We start from the raw sequence: 20,645 nt of genomic DNA, 5'->3' as shown, positions 1-20,645 counted from the left end.
TGAATGTACAAGAGCCGGTTCTTTTTTTTGCCAACATTGTGTTTGACTTTGAACCTTGATATTAGAGAATTGAAAAATTCGTGCGTATAGGTGCGTGTATGTAGTTAATATATTACAATTTTATTATTATTTTATAACTTCCAATTTTTTTTCACTACAACTGCTTACATAATGAAAATAAATGGATAATCTGATAACAATAATATAATAACAATGAGTAATATAATTTTTTATTTAGTTCAAATATGAATTATATTCAGAAAATAATTTATAAAGATCTCCCAGTATACCGTCTGTTTCCCGTTAAGTGAAGGGGCTCGTTATAATGAACGCCGACCTCACTACCAAAGTATCATAACATTGTGTATAAGACTGGAAATTGAGTGCGCATTTGTGCTGGAGCCAAAAAAAACACCATTGGCCTTATTGCATCTGAGTGCAGTGTTGTGTCATCCTCACAAAAGTTAATTCCACTATTCTTTGATTAAATTATAGGTGCAGAATATATAGGACGAAAATTAAATATGGTAACTGACTTAAGAGTAATTTTTAAGAATGGCTTGACGTTCTCTCAGCTTTCACGCAGAAAACGTCTTTTCGAAGAAGAACAATTCAATTGGCTATCTCGTTCGGTCAACTGTATATATAAAATATACATTCATCTCTGTTTCAACAATATTACGGTTATATTCAGCATATGTCCTTCTCCCACTTGGCTCAGTAATATATGGGGATATGTTCCTTTAACGATGGGCACGCGTACTGAACGCGCACATATTTTTTAGGAATATTATTCCGGAATGTTTTTAGGTTATACGTTGCTTATGCACCCCTACTTCGGATCTTTTCTATTTTTTTCCAGATGGCATCACTGAATGACAGACACAAAATACATGAAATACCATTTATTCACAAAATTATGCACGGCACTGTTAATGATTCTCATATGGCCAGCCTGATATCTTGGTGTCATCTCACCAGCAACGAGCTCAGAATTCCCTCAATGTTTTTTTTTATTCGCCTTGTGCTCGAACGAGCATTTCTGAAGCTTCGCTCATTTGGCGAGCATGTAAAAATTATAGTACGGGCGATTTCCCGGATACATCCCATACATATTCAGAATTTCATAAAGTGTATACATACATATTAATTGTAATATGTAAATATAATTTATTATTTTTTAATTTATCAAAAAATATTATATATTTCATTATTTTATTACATTATTATGTTTTTATGTAGATTGTGTTTATAGTTGTTTCCCATCTTTATGATTGGGCTCTGTTCCTCAGTAAGTAAATGAAACGAAATTAAGGGTATATTTTTCATTTTTTCATCATTTACCATATGTATATTTATTTATTTTTTTATATACTGTATTTTTCGAATAACTCGGTAATTTGTTTTTCTTCAAAAGATGATCACATTGCCTAACAATGATTATACGCCCCGGGGCTATGTTCAAAAATGAGATATAATAAAATTGAACGAAAAGTTATTGTAATAGGCCGAGATTCTTCAGTAGACTACATTTCTGTCTTATTGACTAGTTCAGTTAATCCAATATTTTTACTCGTGACGTGAATACTACATTCCACTTTGTTTGAAAGAAATTCCCTGGGAAGAGAAATTTCTGTCATGACGGGAATATTTTTCGGCATAAGTTTGTTCTATAGGAGATGAAAACGAAAAAAAAAACAACAACAATCTCTTCTCGTAGACATCATATCTCTATTCCGATATCTCATATTTATTCGTGACATGCAACTGTAGCTATTAAAAGAAAAAAAATCTATCTCTCTACATTGATTTTTTTCCCCATTCTCTTTCCTTTCTACGATATAAATCTATTTATGTGTATGGATCAGTGTATTTTCATAAATATCGTGACAAAGTCAGACCCATGGTAATAGCAATATTCTGCGGTATATAGAAAATGCATTTGTATTCCTTCTACTTCCATCACGTATACGAATTCTTCTAAAATAGGCATCAAACTATCCGGGCGTACTTGTACGTACTTTTCAAGCTCACTTTTAGGATGGATCGTAAATTTTCTTATCCTTTCGGCCTGAAAACTGGTTGTGAATGTCCTTGGTACGTTCATTTAAGTTGACTACAGCAAAAGGATCTTTTTTATCCTCTCCCCTCTCTTGAGCAACTCGATCTGATATGCGCATAAAGATACATGTGGTGCGTACGACTCCTCTGAGATGTCATTATACGACGAGATGTTTTAGGGTTTCCTGTATATCTCTATACTTTTCTTAACGTAGATGTACAGTATACTGAAAAAAAGACCGAGAAAAAATTCAGATATTCTCTCCGGGCAAGTCCATGTCCGGTAGTGGAAGCCATACGCTTTTTTTATGGACCGTTTTGATTGTCTCCTGCACGTGTGGTTCGTGCCGTAATTGCGTTTTAGGTCTACCAAATGGTCCAATTTTCGCGATGGAAAAGAAATAAAAAAGAATAAAAGAAGTGAAAATAATGGATAAAAAAAACGGAAGAGAGGAAGTCATAAAACTGCTGTATTTTACGATAGTTTTCTCAAGAACAGAAAGAAAGATAGAGATAAATATATATATAAAGTATTTTTCTGCGTTTCTTTTTCAACCAACTTTTTCACCTATAGTTTGTTTTCAGCGTTTTTCGTTACGTTACGGGTTCAGGTATGGGCTAGCACATCACTATATTTTCTTTTATTATTTTACTTATCTTTGCAGCAATTCCGGGACATAATTTCGTCCCTGTGTAAATCCTTTATCAACACATACATTCTTTGAAACAAACAAATAATGGAATAGTTTCACTTGTGGATGGCCAATAGAAGAGTGAATAAACCAATACTACAGTATTTCTTGTTTTTTCTCCAAAGATTTATTTAGAATAGAAATAAATAGATAAAAGAATTTAAAATCAGATTCCATACATTTTTGATGAAATAATCTTATGTACCATATTTTTCTACGTATGATCCGCGGATTGTACATTAAAAAAAACAACAACAACATCGGAATTTCTAGGTGGGGATTATAGTCCACTCCATATGATCTGCTGATTTTTTTATCTGAACATTTTGAATTAAAATACATATTTTTAAAATTGTTTTGTGAAAAATATCATTTTTAAGATTTATAGATAGTGCGTAGTTGTGAATACTAAAAACGACATTTATTGTACAAAAAAATGTCAGGAAATACTTCCATTCCTTTACCCGGAACGTCCTGAATAGAGAAACAAATGCTCGGAATTGGGTACTGGAACACCCTATCTACATGTGAGATATAATTTATTTTCCATATACAATATTTTTGTTAGAGATTGTAGTTGATAGAGAATCATATATTATGGGAAAACCAATATTAATATTGCTGTAAAAATTCTTTCAACCACGCAAATATCTTCCATATTTCTCGCATTTCATTAACCACATCTACAACCCCTTCTCTCTTATTAGAAAATGATATAGGCCTAATATCGAGTTTGTTTTTCCATTCCTCCAGTATAACTGTCAATGACATCGTCGTTAATGATTATTCATTATAAATGGTGTATAATTGGATGACTGATTTGTTATTCCTGTGGGACGTAAGAGACAAGTGAAGTTTCTGTTTTTCTTTCCAGCATGTATTTACATTAACGAGGTGTAAAATGTGCAAACGTCAATCAAAGCAAAAGTCTTATTGCAATATTGGGCAGGTTTGTTTGGAACGCATTGTCGAAAACTACGAAAAACGTCCAGCTTTTCATCGATTGTGACGTATTTACCTTACTAACGATATGTGCGTATTTGCCCTACCACACACATACGCGTGCGCACGCGTGTGTTTGATTTTTCTTCAATTTATTTATTTATTTTCTTTATTCTCCAACATTCATTTCATGTTGTCAAACAGCATTGAACTTGACTGAAATGGAGAAAGCTCTAATACATACTTAAATTTAGTAATATTTTTATATGTTGTGTTCGTGGGAATTCACATTTGCACATTTATATAGCTAAAATGCTACTCTCGCATCGGGTACTACCTTACCCCAACAACCGGGAATGACTCACTAAAAAGCCAACAATAAAAACTAGGTTGTTTATTCCGCTATTACCGTGACGATAACCATTAAAAACAAAACTACTAACAAGGTGAGAATTTTACTGATAACATAATTCTCGAAATAGATGTTTTGTTATGGTTATGGTTTTACAGTTCCCCATGCGCCACCTCCGGATTAAGCAATCATTATTTATGGATGAAATTTTTTTATATTCAATGAAAGATGGTATTCTCAAAATATCGAATTTGTCATCCAAGGACTATAAGTCAGAACGCACGGATTATATTTAGGGAATTAAGGTATTTAGAATGATAGAGAAAGGTTACAGATTCAGACATGCACAGTATGTGTATGCATGATGTGAAAATAAAACAGTGTGGATTGAAATAAAAATCATATGTTCCACACGTAATTAAGATAAAGTAGTGTTTCTCAAAATATAGTCTGCGGACCGAATTGGGTTCGGGAGGATAAAGCAAGTGGTCTACACTGTCTTAATCTCGATTTAACGTAAACTTGCATTGCATGTCAAAAATGAGGGTAAAAATTGAGGATAAATATATACACTCTTAGGTTTGAATAGCGAATTCAATCTACATAGGCCTGCTGTAAATAAATATTCCGTCGAATTGTTTCAGGAATTTTGGTGGTCATTGAGTTCAATGTTTCAGAAACATTGTGACTGACATTTCCGAAAAAATATATATGGTGGTTTTCAAGGTCCTATTTGATTATGCTGTCATTTCAAAAAAATGATCTCGTATATGATACCGTCATATACCGTCATATAGCGTTGAAAACTGTAAAATATATAGCAAGTTAAACATGTTAAATAAGAATGCAGTGCAGCTTCGGTTAACGAGCTTAATTCGTTCTTCCAACATGCTCGTTATCCAAATAGCTCCTTATTGGAATCAAACTTCCCCATAGGAAATAATGGAAACTCGGATAATTCGTTCCACAAATATTGATTCACTTAAAATTGACTAAAAAAATATCATTCATCAATAATTAAACACAATAAAAATTATACATAATGTAATAAAATATACATAATATAAATAACGTCATAAATAAACATACAAAAAAAGATAATGTTTAAAAATTAACTTACTCTAAACGACGAGAGAGGGAGAGAGGAGGACCATCGTTTAGGACGATTTATAGACTCGCTGTTGTTTGCAAACTTATTCTTTTGCATGACTTTCATAATTAACCTTATCCAATGACACTTGCGTTTGCCTCTTGTTTAGGATTTCTGGGAAATGGTAAATTGCAGAGATTCATTGCTTGCATGTTGGTACAGATTTGTTTGGATGATTCTTTTCTACACAGTTTTACACAGATTTCCCCTTTCTACACTTCTCTCTAATCTCATTTTATGTGAGGGGCTCCTGCCTACTTCTCTCTTCCTCAGACGAGATACAGTCTTTTCAACTTTTGCTGGTGCGTGAAAAATAGATCCATCACTTCACCTGCCGTCAACTTCAAGACATTGTTCACCACTAGTTCTTGAATACCATCCTCATGCACCTCGAGTCCATAGTCTTCCGCAAGCACAAAATCTCTTCGACAAGTCGTGGTGGCGTTCATGAGCTAGCCCCCTCAAAATCACGTTCAGTAATGCAATCAGCCCAAAGCTTTTTCTAAGCAGAATTTTAAAACAACACACACGCACGCACACACATATACACGCGTATTTAATACGCATCACTGGTATGCTACATCTAGTTTCGTATGGTAAATATTCACAGTCACACGTTTGTTAAATTCTCGACTGAGGAACGCTTAACGCAGACTGTAGGGTAGAATATCACCCAAAATTCCATAACACATGTGTTGGTGAAAGCAAAAACCATCAGCTCAGTTGTGATAACTTGAAAATAAATTTTAAAAAACGCAACATTTTTGCTCGTAATGTGAACCATCGCTTGTTAACCGAGTCAAAATTTGTTTAAATTTTTGCTCGTTAACCGAAGTAAACTATACATAACATTTTTGGGAAAAAAAAACAGTTGATGTTTGTTATGGATGAAAATTGTCTTTCTCATGTTCACTTGCATCCAACATGATTGTCAGACTATACTATTCAAGAGTCTTGAATTCGAAACATATGTCGACGTTTTGACACGCTAGGAAATGTGATTTGGAGAGTAAAAAGACTAATAATGTCCCGTCTTTCCTCGCTTTTAATGAATTGTTTCCGGTTTTGGTCAGTTCTATTACTTTGCCTGAAGATGTTGCCAGAGGACTTTCTTCAGAACGTTTTTCTTCCTTCCGGGAGCATTTGTTTTTTCAGAGGCGATTTTGTAATTCGTCATAGGAATCTCAATTGAGTGTTGTTTGCATTCTATTTCATTTATTACTGAATGGAAGGGAACACCCCCCCCCCCTCCTTCCTTTCTACTTTAGTATAGTACATTCGCTGCTGGTGATCAAACAATGGTATTTTTGCGGTTTTCTTCTTCCAGGGCTGTTTATTGGACTGTTTTTTCTCGATATTATCCTGGAGCAAGCTGTGCAGTAGTTAGCTTCTGTCCTGTTGGGAGGCAACTCGGGTTCTATTCCGGATTGACAGACTACGCGATATATCATTCGATTTCCAATTCAAATTTTGTTTTAATTTGTTAATTTATTTTAATTAAGTAATAATAAGTTTTAATCTAATAAAGTTAATTACTACTGCTTACAAAAAGAATTAATGGCGCTCAAGTATAAAAATTTTCTTGAAAAACTAAATATACTTTTTTCTGCTAACTTTCGTTTTTCGTGAAACGCCGGTGCGTTTATAACGAGCGTCGACTATCACATAAATGGGATAGAAAATTATTATTTTTTTGTTTTGTGAAGACTTTTCACGATAAAACTTCAACTACATTAAATATAATTTATGATATGCAAGATTGCGGGATTTTTATACTTTAGTTTTCGCGAACGAACTGCATAAGCGATTCTCTCACGAAAATTTAGCTATAATATGTGATGAATATGCATAAGATCATTATATAAAGATGAATTATATTTTTTTATTAAAGCTCCGGCGGCTCCTCCTGTTGATATTCGTGCTGAGCCGATTAGCTCGACGTCAATCAAGATAACTTGGTCGGTGAGTAAATTTATTGGAATCATTGAAATTATTCAAAATTATCTGAAATTATCATTTGCTTGGAACTCCTTGCTTCAAAAAGCAACTTCGTTCATTCCATTCATTCTATCCTTTCTGAGTTTGTTATTTTTACAGAAGAAATAAAAATTCCTTCCACTTAGTGAAGGTTTTCAAATTGTGAGGCATATTAAAAATTCAGATATAAACAATTCTTTTTGTGGTTTTCCGAAAATCTGTTGACTATTAAATTATATTGAATTTCGTTCCTCATAGATGGCAGCAGTGTGCACGATACATGGAAATTCTTGACTACTACAGCATTTCAATGGTTATTATTTTCTGTATTGTAAGTGTGAAGTGTCATATTTCGTGATAAAAGGCAGATATAAATTATTTTTAATAGATGGCGGTTACAGAATAGCGCTAACAATCCTTTGAGTTTACACATTTAAGGCTAGGATTACCCCATAACAGTTTCATAAAAAAAATATTTTACAAAAGTTTAAAAAAAACAACCAATAAGCCAAAGGTTATTGATTGCATTTTTCATGTTTTATAAATGAATTTTCTGAAAGTTGAATGTGTAATCCCGGCGTTAATTACATTCCAGATATAAAGAAAAATCACAACAATGATTCTATATACAAATGTTCTCTGTTACGAAAACTCGCAACCACATTATTTGAAAAGATCCGTTTTCAACCTTATTCCAAAATAGGCCGATTATAACTATCAAATTGGAAAACATAAATGGAAAATTTTTGAGCGTGAAATATATACGGGGATATATTCAATTATTACACACACACACAATTGAGATTAAAACGTATGGTAGGTATTCGGAAGCACATTATTTATCGGGCAACAGAACCAGAGAACATTGAATCGAGTAGGAAACCAGGTATCAACAAATTATTTAAAACAAGGGAAAAGCAACCTTCAATACGAAATTATTTTGTTCGTATTTGGTACAGTGGTCAGAGTGTGAGACGCGCATAGTGAAAGTTGTGGGTTCGATTCCCGCAAAATACCACAGCCGAGGCTTCATTGAATTTTTTGTATTTGATTTATTAGAAATATTTATATGTGTGTATTTCTTTCATCTCTCTCTATACGAATCATATTTTAATAAAAAGTGGTCGGCTGAAGTTGGTTTTCTGTGGTTCCCAACTTCAAGGCGCAAATGCGAGCCGATCTCCCCGTTAAAAAGTCTTGCCACAGAGAGCAACAGTCCTACAACGATAAATCATTCAATCATAACACTTCACTCATAGTTAGAAAAACTGGTGGCAGATGGCAGCACTACACATAACAAGCATTACAGAGAAACAAAAACTTCACTTCAGGTTTCACTACACGTACACGCACATTCCCGCATGTACCGATTCGTTGGGCGTTCCGCGGGGGGGGGGGGTGCATGTGTGGTGTAGCAGTAGTGGGTAGGGCCTCCAAAAAATGGCGCGGGGATCCATGATGTTCTTAAGTCAGCCACCTCGTTGGGCAGTTTGCCTGTTGTGGCGTTGTATTTGTATTTCTATTTGACAATAGAGAAGGCTAGGGAAGGGCAAAAATGGCTTCCAAGGATTGAATCTCGGATTTATCGATAGAATGGTTTATGCTGCCAGTAATCAGGTTGAAATTGAAAGTCACAGATAATTTTGTAACCTGAAAACCATAATTAGGGGTACTGGCGTTGCAATGATTAGTAATCACACATCAACAAATTTTGTAAAGGTTCAATACTTCCATTTAAGCATTTTCATCAGACGGCGGGAACACAGCTAGCTGCAAGTTGTCAGGTTCGTTTTACTGACGCGGCTTATATGCCAGACAGGCACCGAAACGATGTCTCCGCACACATGGGTGAAATATTTTTCTTGGGCCTCCACTATTCAGATCAATCATTGTAGTATTGCTCGTTCACAATGAGGGGTTACCAGATTCGAAAACACCGATTTCCACAACAGATTGCGCCACTATACTGACCTAAAAAGGGTGCTTAAGAATTTTAGACTTGCCGAAAGAGGTGTAGGATGATGTCAGTCCAATAGCTATACTATTCAACAGTCTTGAATTCGAAACATATGTCGACGTTTTGACACGCTAGAAAATGTGATTTGGGGAGTAAAACGGCTTTTTACCAAAAGACGGGGCATTTTTAAAAAATGTCCCGTCTTTCCTCGCTTTTAATGAATTGTTTCCGGTTCTGGTCAGTTCTATTACTTTGCCTGAAGAGGTTGCCAGAGGACTTTCTTCAGAACGTTTTTCTTTCTTCCGGTAGCAGTTCTTTTTTTTTTTTTTTCTGAGGCGATTTTGTAATTCGTCATAGGAATCTTAATTGAGTGTTGTTTGCATTCTATTTCATTTATTTCTGAATGGAAGGGATAACAGCCCCCCCCCTCCTTTCCACTTTAGTATAGTACATTCGCTGCTGGTGATCAAACAATGGTATTTTTGCGGTTTTCTTCTTCCAGGGCTGTTTATTGGACTATCCTGGATATTATCCTGGAGCAAGCTGTGCAGTAGTTAGCTTCTGTCCTGCTGGGAGGCAACTCGGGTTCTACTGTGATTGATCAAAGCTTGTAAACAAGGGAGGGTGGGGGGGGGGGTTGGAAAAACACACATGCACTCAATTCAGTGATGAGATATATGTTTGGGCAAGGGTCTGTTGCACTGCGGTAAAACCTGTCAATCAAATCCGAGGTGCAATTGCATTGGACTCGTCTCTTATCAGCTGGATTAGGTGCACGGATTTTGGGCTAGATAAGATTCACCGAACCTTCTCATATTATCTCATTATCTTAGCTATAGTAGATAGTGTTGGGAGAAGTATATACTTATGGACCAGTAATTATTAACCAGGGGGCAACCCAGCGAAAGCATTTTTGGGGAGTGGGAGATGTAGAATGGAAATGGAGCATGATGGCTGATTATATTCCTGAAAATTGAAATGATGCAAAATATTGCATTTTTTATTTCATACGAATCATACCTTTCATTTTGACACCTAATTTTTCTCCCTCAGATATGAGTTGCGCGAAAATTGAACTAGTTTGGAAGGGTTTAGAAAACTTATATGCAGAGTCGAATTGAAGCTCATTATGCACAAGGAAATATATTGCCACTGTGGTGGTCGAGTGGTCATAGTGACGGACTCGCATCGCGAGGACCCAAAACCGACCATGGCCCCCGCTCTGTCCCCATAGGGGATATAAGCTGGTCACCCAGAGGGTTTGGGCCATGGTGGAAGAGCGATGCAATATCAGGAGCACTAAGCACCCAAAGACCACCAGCGGATAAGAAGACAAAAAGTTGAGGTTACATGGGCAGGTGCATACGCACGTCGCCAGCAGGCCACGAAGGGGGCCCACAAATAACTATAGACACACATATATAAGATACATAAACATATATATACAAGCATATAAACACTCATATATATATAATATATACAAGACAGGCGACATTGTCCATTGACAGCAACGGAATCAAGGAACTTCATTGTCTATCAGAAGTCGCGCACAAAGACACCGTGAGACAATCCCAAAATATCGCATTTCATGCCAGAGGATCATAGTCTGAGTCTGATGAAGGGTTGTTATCAGCTTGTGAGGGAGCTGAAACATTCGTACTTTGGCACTGTTTCGTGACTGTTAATTTGTCTTCGTTTGAAATAACGTATCTAATAAGGCGCTTAATTCTTTCGATTCTGGAGTGTTTTCTCAGTAACTGTTTCTTCCAAGTGGTGTAATTCTGTGGCGTAGTAGAGCCAAAATGAAAGTCCTTGGTATACTCGCATGCCGTAGCATAGTGAAGGACGGTTCCCTCCCCTCCACATTTACACATGCTTGAAAACCTACTCTTATGAAAACGATGAAGATAGGAGGGGAAGGGGCCATGCTCTGAAAAAAATAAAATAGCCTCTCTAGACCAGCCATAACTAGAGCATTTAACTTGTGGGAGAACTTCATATATCTTACGACCTGTTTTCGTGTCATTTGACCATCGCGATTGCCATTTCTGTAACAGATCATTTTGCAACTTCTTCATCGCCCACGACTTTGGAAGAAGGATAGAGAAATCTGTTTCTGGTCTTTCGGTCGCTCTTTTGGCTAACCGATCAGCTGCTTCATTCCCAGTATTTTCACTATGCGCTTTGATCCACGAGATATAGATATGTCTATTTGGCAGTAACAGGTCTCTAATTTTCCGAGCCATCATGTGGCGTGATAGGGGGTCTAGAACCGCATATAATGAAGAAAGTGAATCAGAAAGAATGTGTGTTTCTTTCTTGCTAGCGCTTGCCTGTTGCGTAGCTGTGAGCAGCGCAAACAGCTCCGCCTGAAATACCGTATTTAGATCATTGAGTTTATTGCTCCAGTTACTTATCTCCAAGTCATCCTGAAAGGTAACCATGGCCGAAGCCACTCCATGCTCAGTCTTGGAGCCATCAGTGTAGATCTTATATTCAGCATGTGGGTGTATTTCTCCTTTTAGGTCAATGCGGCATTCCTCCACAGATTGTGAAGGATGCTGGGACCATCCTGTGATTTTCCTTTCCATCTCGACGTAGGAAAGTGTCTCGCCATTCCCCAGCGTAACAGGAGTTTTCAGACGGGTCAAGAGGCTAAATTTGGCTTCACATTCTACCAGGAGACTGAGTGGGGGCAATCCCAGTATGACTTGTAGTGCATTTGTGGGCGTAGTTGAGTAGGCCTTAGAGATATATAGCAGATATCCCCTCTGAATTGAGTCAAGGCGCTTCTGTAGGGATACGGTAGCATTGGCTCCCCATATGGCGGCTCCATACACCAGAATACGTTGTGCGACCGTGATGTAAAGAGTCCTGCGCATCCTAGTGTTGATTCCCCAATTCCTGCCTGCTATGCAGTGAAGCCTCGTGAGTAGTTGATTGGATCTTGTGTTCAGCTCTGTGATATGGTCTTTCCAGTCCAATTTGTCGTTAAAATGGATACCTAGAATTTTAATTTTGCGGAGTCTCTTGATGAAGTTGTTTGACGAACGAATTTGTGGCGGACGTTTCCCTTTGGGGGAGACCCATAGGAAGTTTGTTTTGTTGGTGGCTAATTTAAGGCCGTTCTCAGTTAGCCAGTTGCTGATATCAGCCAGGACGCTGGAGGCGTTTTTACCAACTCCCTCCACCGTGGGGCCCGAGACCAATACGATAATGTCATCCGCATAGGCCTGGACCAGCACGTTATTTGGCCACTTGAGCTGGAAGATGTTGTTAAGTACCAGATTCCAATATAGTGGGCCAGAGCAGGACCCCTGTGGGCAACCTTGAGTTAATTGTTTCGACACTGCTCCACTGCCAGTAACTATTGAAACTGTACGGTTAGAAAGGATGTCTTCGGCTATTTTCTTTAGCTGGGAGGAAATTGGAGCCTCATTTAATCTGCTGCGGATAACTGGATATTTAACAGAGTCGAAAGCCCCTTGAACGTCAAGAGTTATGATTGCCATGTCGTGCTTTTTTTTCTTCTGTGTATTAATTTCTTGCTGAATGGCAACCAGAGCGTGTTCAGTGGAGACACCATGTCTGAAACCAAATTGGTGGTCATTGATCCAATTAACTTTGTCTAACTCGAATACAATTCGTTGTGCAATTATCTTTTCAAATATTTTTCCTACAGTCGACAGGAGATGTATAGGCCTATATGACTCAGGTAGGCTAGGATTTTTATCTTTTTTCAAAAACAGTAATACTTTACTGTTTTTAAAGTGTGTAGGAAACAGCAGAAGTCGGAAGCATCGGTTGTACATTACGTACAAAAATTCAGGGAATGTCCTGTTGATTCTTTTGATCAGGATATTGTTGATCATGTCTATTCCAGGCGCTTTTTTGTCATTTAGATGACTAATGACTCTTTTGATTTCGCTAGAAGTAATTTCTGGTTCAACAAAACAAATGCGCTCGCAGTCAGCTGTCTGGGAAGACTGACCTATTTCATTTCCTTCATCAGGAAAAATGTCGGAAAGTAATTGTTGTGCTTGCACGCGTTGGCTGTCATTGTCTGGGTTATATGAGAATATTTGAGGTGTAATTTTTTTTTGCCTTATAGCTGCCTTGAAGACCTTGCCAAATGGATTAGTAGAAGCCTCACAAAATTGTTTCCACGCTTGGTGTTTGGTCTTTTTGATAAGCTTATTATGCAAGGCCCTTCTTCGATGGAAAATCTCTTTCAATACACCTCTATTCTGATCGGTGGCCGCGTAGAATTTTCGCTTGCTAGACCGTAGAGCTTTTCTCGACACCTCCAGTTCTTTGTTCCACCAGGGTGCAGCTTCTTTGGTGGTTGGGGTTATTTTGAGCCACCTATTGCCTATTGATGATATTAAATTAAACGAATTTGAAATAGAGTTGTCTAGCTCTTCTCTATTTCTCGCATGATGTAAGTCACTAATGATATCAGGCATTTGTCTACCGAGAGTTTGAAGAAAATTTCTAACTCTTCTTTCAGAATTTGAATACTTGGCGATGGTTTGTAAATTAGCTTTTTCGGTCAGAGCTAGATGTATATAGAAGTGGGGACTCAAGCTGTCTTCATCAGAAATGCTCCAGTGGGTTCTCCGAAAGATATCTACATCGTTCGTTAGCGTGACGTCAGGGCTGCCCGAAGCATCCTCCCAACTATAGGTGCAGCTGCCATCATTGAGAAGTGAAAGATGTTGAGCCCTGAGTAGATCTAAAAGTTTACGTCCCCTGCTGTCGATGTCCTTGTAACCCCAATGTATATGGTGAGCATTCATATCGGCACCGATGATTGAAGAAGTTTTGCCAGTTGTCTGGGAAATAATATTAAGTTCAGTGATAGTGTCTTCTATTTTTTGGGATGGGGAGGCGTAAGCTGATGTCAGAACAAGCTCTTTATTTGTCAAACAAATTTTTACGGATACACTGTTTCTGAATGTCAAGAAACTTGATGCAATTATTCTGTTATTCGGAATTATTATAGCTGCTTTACAATTTTGTGAATTAAATTTCATCCACATACCAGGAAGGCCCTTAAGCAATCCTCTATACTGCCACGGTTCCTGGATTAAGGCTATATCTATTTTTTTCTCAGAAATATGGTGCACCATAGTATAAGTGGCAGTTTCACTCCTGTTCAAGTTAATCTGAAGTATTTTAAGGTTTGTGGACATTAGTACTGTTATAGACTAGAATACGTAAGTTGCGGCACCCTTTGCCGATAGATGATATTTTAATTTGAAGTTATTTCCAACAGCGACACTGATGACCTTAGCCGCTAATGAGTGGGCGCATTTCACTACTATGTCGTTTTTCCTGGGTATAATATCATATATATAGTCAGATAGTTGCTCATATTCCATTTGTTCATAGAAGTCATTTAAGATGATTTTGCGATTGATGTAATCATCTTCAAAGAATTTCAAATGCAGAGGGAAATTGTTTATATTTTCCAATGCATCAGCATATGAGACCGTCCTCTTCGGATAGGAGAGTGTGGTGCCATTTGTCAGCTGACGTTTAGGTATCATCCCACCTGCAGTTTTTGACGATGAATAGGATGTTATCGTGCCACGGCCAGAAAGTGACGTCCAAATTCTTGGTTGTTTCCTGCTGGCTTGACATCCTTGTTTTTCAAAGGATCCTTGATTTTGTTGTGTCGCTCTTCGACCCTGTTTCACTGAATTAGGTCGTGGCAGATGATCATCTGGAATTACGACAAAATAAAGTTGCCTCAGGATTTTGTCATTTAAAATCCACCGCTTAAGTTCCAGGCGATCGTTCTGGTTTAAACAGTCTATTGCAGTTCCACCTTTAATATTCCTGATGTTACTGATTTTACTGTTGAAAATATGAAGGGAAGTTATATTACTAGTGGCTTGTACATTTTTCATAATTTTATTCCTATACAACAGCAGGGGGAAAGTTTTACCACTTGTGGTTTCATTTGCTGTGGTCCGTTGCTTTCGCTTTTGTCTTTTGTTCAGTACTTCGGTGAATGTACCACTCTCGAGATCATCTTCTGTATCTTTGCCATGGTTTTCCAAATTTCTCCCGGTTTTTGATGTTTGTTGCAGGGACATGTTATACAGCCTTTTCTGTATATTAGTTCTATGTGGATGAGTCTTCTCATCCATAGTTTCTCTTGTATAATCCACTTCTTCGACGGTAACATACTGGCTAGTATCACTGTCATCTTCTGTATCCCTTCTTTGGTCCGACGCTTGTATTGACGTTGGCGTGTGGTTATTGGGAGTTGTCTTATGCGTGATATGCATTGGCACCTTAGCCTCAGTGGTGTGTAGATAGTTGTTTTGTTTATTCGTTGAGCCGTCCTTACATTTCCACTGTTTTGTCTTGTTATTCATTTGCCTCAGTGGTTGGGACTTTTCCTTACTGCCTGTGAGTTCATTGTTTTTGTTAATGCCAAAGACTTCCTCGATCTCCCTCTGCGATTTCTTGTAACATTCTTCAGTTTGTGTGATTATGTCAACTCCAGTGGGATGATTCCAGTCATGCCTTTCGTCAGTTTGCTGTGTTTGGGTGGCTCTTGTTGTAAGAGTCTTCTCTTGGTCACCCAACCACAGTAATAGGATATCAAGCCTCTTCTTCGCTTTTTTCCGGTGCGTCGCTGGTATCCCATATTTGAAATTCTTACCCACTCCCGTAGTGTAATTTATGATTTGAAACAAGTCCTTGATGATGTCATCTACCTTGAAAGTTTTTCGTGCGTTAATAGGAAGCACTTGAGGATTCATTTTGGCGTTGCAGGATTTGTCAGTCCGTTCATGAATAGTTCTCCCAGCTGAGCTAGGTGATATCTCATTTGCTTCTGAGGATTCCTTTTCATCTGTGTTCCGATTTTTGGAAATATCCATCGGATCTCTCTTGGAGTCGGGAGGTTTATTCCACTTTGGTCTGTCTCCATGTGACGATTTATCCTTAAGAAAAGGACTGAGGCTGCTATATATGGCCTCCCTTTTTTTTTGAGAAATGTTCTTTGAATTTTTAGTTTCTCTACTGGGAGAAAGGATATCATCCATATCTTCTTCCTCTAATGGAGCCCTGAAGAATTTGGAGCTCAAGGATTGGTCTTTGTAATCAGAAATTGTATGGCTTCCCCTATCGCCATTTGTCTCATAATTATTTAGGGAACTATCAGCTCCTTTTCTATCGAGTATGTTCATTTGTTCTTCGGGGATCAGATCTATTAATTCATCCAACAGCTGACGAATGGAAGTGTCAAGTTCCGAAACTGTATTAATTCGGATCATGCTGTTGATCATGTCGTGAATCGAATACAGTTGTTGATCCTTTGAACTCTTGCTTGATGTTGTCAATGGACTATGTGTCGCCGTTGATTCATTTTCCTCTCCTATAATTTCTTGTGAGACACCGTCTTTGTCATCATACTGAGTCTGCCAGTCCTCTGTAGATACAATTTGTTCATCATCGTTTAGTGGGGGTGTTAACTGTGTCGAGTTCAGAAAGCTCTCCGTATCCATATACGAGTCGATCTCTAAGCTATGAAAAGTTTCAGGCCCGTTTGAAATCTCTACGGTGCTGTCGGCTTGTTCCTCGTCCGACGATGAAATCATTATTTGGAGGAATCTATCGACATTTTTGTTCTTATTTTTTACCCGGGGAGTTTTCTGTTTCTTATGATGTTGTAACTCAATGGAGTCGTTGATCTTTTTATTTCTGAAATAATAGCGTCCGTCCGCAGACCTCTTTGGGGTTGACAGCACTTTTTCCGTTGGTGGGGGTGTCTTTTCCATTCTCACACTCTCGGATATTTCAGTTTCAATGAGTTTTGAGAAACCAAAACGGAACGTATGACCTGGAGTAATATCATGTGTCAACACAGTCTGCAGCATCAATTACACTATTCGAGGAGAAAACGGTACGAATACGGGACAATTGGTCAATGAAAGTCATTTTGATCGGGACACATGGTCTCAAATTACAAAATTCTAATCGATATAGTGTATCTTTATCGTTTGGCCGCAATGTTTACATAATTGACCAGGGACTCCTGGCACAAACAACATATTTTGAATAATCATATAAAAACTTCAATTAATCGTAGAAATTCGGTTCTTGCGGCGGAACAATGCAATCAAAACATATTATCCAGACAAAATATTGTGCTATTTTTAAGGACAATTCGTAAGAAATTGTGTCGCTATAAAGTTACACCATGTTAGACTCTCGTAGGAACCATTACGAGAAAATTTTCAAACGATTGTAAATATTTAACTACTAAAGATATTTCGATGCGGTTTGAAGAGGAGGGAAATATACAGGTCTCTTAATAGGAAATTTTCAAAATTATGGTCAAAATAAACATAGAAAGGGTTCAAAAAAAATTTTCTAATAGACCCCATAGACTTAACATGTGCAAATCAAAAATTCATATCTCTAGAACAAAGTCACCGAATTGAATTCAAGTTATCTCAAATTGTTCCTCTGGTTATTACCCTTCTTATTCGCAGATTTAATTGAAGACAGCTCACCGGGAAATTTCAGGAGACCATCTTTAAAAGTCACACTCGATCAGTGACGTCATCAACGTTGTAGCTCCATTAGAAGCCACGCCGCTTCCAGTGTCAAATTTAATCGTCCGTAACTTTTTAACGCGACGTCAAAGAAACACCCGGTAAGAAATAAAACGAACCGCGCACTTTATTAAATCCAACAGCACGTTACTCACAATCAAAAATACGCTGGCACATTTCGAAAGAGATACGAACACAGGAGCTTTTCCTCTCCCTGCATCTTCATCGCGGGCCCATCGCGGGGACTCATCCCATCGCGAGGACCCGGGGTTCAAACCCCGCCGTCGGCACAGTAGAGATCGGCTGAAGTTGATTTCCTGCGGTTCGTAACTTCAGGGCGCGAATGCGAGCCGATGTCCCCGTTGAAAAGTCTCGCCGCAGACATCAACAGGCCTACAACGGTATAAGTGTGGGCCCTGGTTCCCATGCCACCAGTCACTACTCCTTTTGCAAAGTGGGGTTCTCATCGCTTTTGCTTTTAGAAAACAAGAACCACATATCACTTCACTGCAAGGTGACGATATGCAGGTATCATTTTCAAAGAAATAACTTAAAATTTCATTTATTATGGAAAACACACAAGTTGGTCACTAAAGGTCGACATTAAAGTAATTTTAATTTTGTTGCATTGATACCCGTGTGCATTTTTTCAATAGATTCATTTTGTAATTTAGAGGGTTAATATTCTAATTTTGAAATTTTTGTAACAATTAATTATTGCATAATTAGTGTGATTAATTACAACCTCCCCCCCCCCCACTTCTCTTCACAACATATCTTGTATATTTCATCCCACTTCATCACGTGCTATGGAAGGGGACGTGTGAAAGCAATAGCTTACTGAAGAGGCGAATTTTAGTAAAAATAAAAAAGCAACAAAAAACAAATGAGATTCATCAAGTACCCTCAGAAAACTTCCCCATGGGACTGCTAGATTAAATTCGCATACATCCAGGGGCACCGAATTAGAACCTGTCAACATTTCCATGGAGCCCTGACCTGGAAGCTTGTGAGGGACCACAAAAATTTTTCATTTTTATCAATTTTACAACAAATAAACTTCAGGGCCCCACATCCAGTAGCGGGGACACAATACGCAAATTTTTAGTGGGGGAATCCAGACTGGACTTATCTCGGTCTTCCGCTGTTGCAAATTCTACAATGTTAAACAACAAAAAAGAATCAGATTCATCCAGGGCCCCAAAATGAAACCTGTAAACATGGGGTCCCCCGACTTGGAAGCTTGTCGGTCATCCCCCGGTGTGAGTGCTATGAAAAATTTTCATTTGTATTCGTTTTACCAACTAATAAAATCCAGGGCCCCCAACCCGGGACACTAATTCGCATACTTTTGGTGGGCCCCCAGACCGGCTTTATCTCGGACTTCCGCTGTTGGAAATTCTACAACAGAAAATAATGAAATTCATCCAGGGCCCCTAAAACGAAACCTGTAAACATGGGGCCCCCGACTTGGAAGCTTGTCGGTCATCCCCCGGTGCGAGTGCCATGAAAAAATTTCATTTGTATTCGTTTTACCAACTAATAAAATCCAGGGCACCCCAACCAATTACCCGGGACACTAATTCGCATACTTTTGGTGGGCCCCCAGACCGGCTTTATCTCGGGCTTCCGCTGTTGCAAATTCTACAACAGAAAAGAATGAGATTCATCCAGGACCCCCAAAATGAAACCTGTAAACATGGGGCCCCCGACTTGGAAGCTTGTCGGTCATCCCCCGGTGCGAGTGCCATGAAAATTTTTCATTTGTATTCGTTTTACCATCGAATAAAATCCAGGGCCCCCACGCAACTACTCGTGACCGAATTCACAAATTTCGTGGTGCCCCCAGACTGGATATATCTTTTGCTTCCGCTATCGCAAATTGTTCTACGTTAAAGCAGCAAGAAAACAATGAGATCCATCAAGGGCCCTGGAACTGAAAACTTTTAACTCTCTCATGAAGGTATACGTGCAATCCCTCCCGGGTACTCCAACCCTGTGTGTTGGGAGCACTGCTGTTATATGTATATTATACGTATACATACCTCTCGGCATGACCCCCCCTCCCCCAGAAGAGCAGGGCTGACAGGGGCCACAACTATTGTTATCACTTTTTGATTTTTCACACTATAAATTAACCACAGGGGGGGGGGGGTCCTGAAAAGCTGGTTTGGGGGTTCGCCATCTAAATTCCAGCTTAAGGGCCCTGCTGTAGGATGTGGGAGCCTCTCGGTACATGCACATAACATGGTCCCGATGGGTGAAATGGGTCCCGATATATGCTAGAGTTAAATGAATACTTGGCCCAAAATCGTAACCGACTTCCGTAACACAAAAACGTAACAGATTTCCGGCACTCAGAAACGTAACATAAAATCGTCACTTCGGTTGCTTAGAAACAGGCCCTTTCCGAGTTTGTGATTTTACTGTATATTATAGAGTAGATAATGATGAAAGGAAAATGTGTAAAATGAATCTTCGAAAAACTATGGAAGTTCTTCTAATTGGCAGTAGATGGCAGCAGATATTTGTCAACTCAAGTTTTGTTTATTCAACATCAACAAAAAGAACAATGGCGAATTTTGGAACTCTTACGGCCGTATTCACCAACACAGTTTCAACTGCAATCGCAGGTGAAAGGATTGAAGATCGAAACGGATTGGTTAAATTAAGGATTTTAACCAATCCGTGTCGATCGCTGATCGTTTAACCTGCGATTGTAGTTTAAACTGTGTTGGTGAATACGGCCGTTAATCCACCACAAGAAGTATGAATAATTGAATTATTTTCTCTCTCTATGCTGACTAACAAAACATAAATGAGTTGAGAAATTTCTGCTGCCATCTACTATCAATTAGAAGAACTTTTGTAATTTCTCAATATGGTGTTAGATGGCGGCACATCGGTTTCGTTATTTTTTTTTTTTTTGTCATCA

General features: G+C 38.3%; 1 protein-coding gene across 3 annotated transcripts in view; it reads left to right on the top strand.

Annotated features, from left to right (window-relative positions):
* The window catches only part of LOC149078981 (cell adhesion molecule Dscam1-like), a 265,953-nt gene that overhangs the window by 169,413 nt on the left and 75,895 nt on the right, over positions 1 to 20,645 (top strand). For all 3 annotated transcript variants that reach the window (XM_089241228.1, XM_089241230.1, XM_089241229.1), the window contains exon 17: positions 7,089 to 7,159. In XM_089241228.1, the coding sequence (XP_089097354.1) occupies positions 7,089 to 7,159 (71 nt within the window). The remainder of the gene's footprint in view (positions 1 to 7,088; positions 7,160 to 20,645) is intronic.

Source organism: Pholcus phalangioides, unplaced genomic scaffold (genome assembly GCF_987345545.1).
Source record: "Pholcus phalangioides strain wild (caught in Gottingen) unplaced genomic scaffold, Ppha-v1.0 ptg000013l_1, whole genome shotgun sequence".
NCBI lineage: Eukaryota > Metazoa > Arthropoda > Arachnida > Araneae > Pholcidae > Pholcus > Pholcus phalangioides.
Note: the sequence above shows the minus strand (reverse complement) of the source record. Positions and strands in the feature narration are given on the sequence as shown.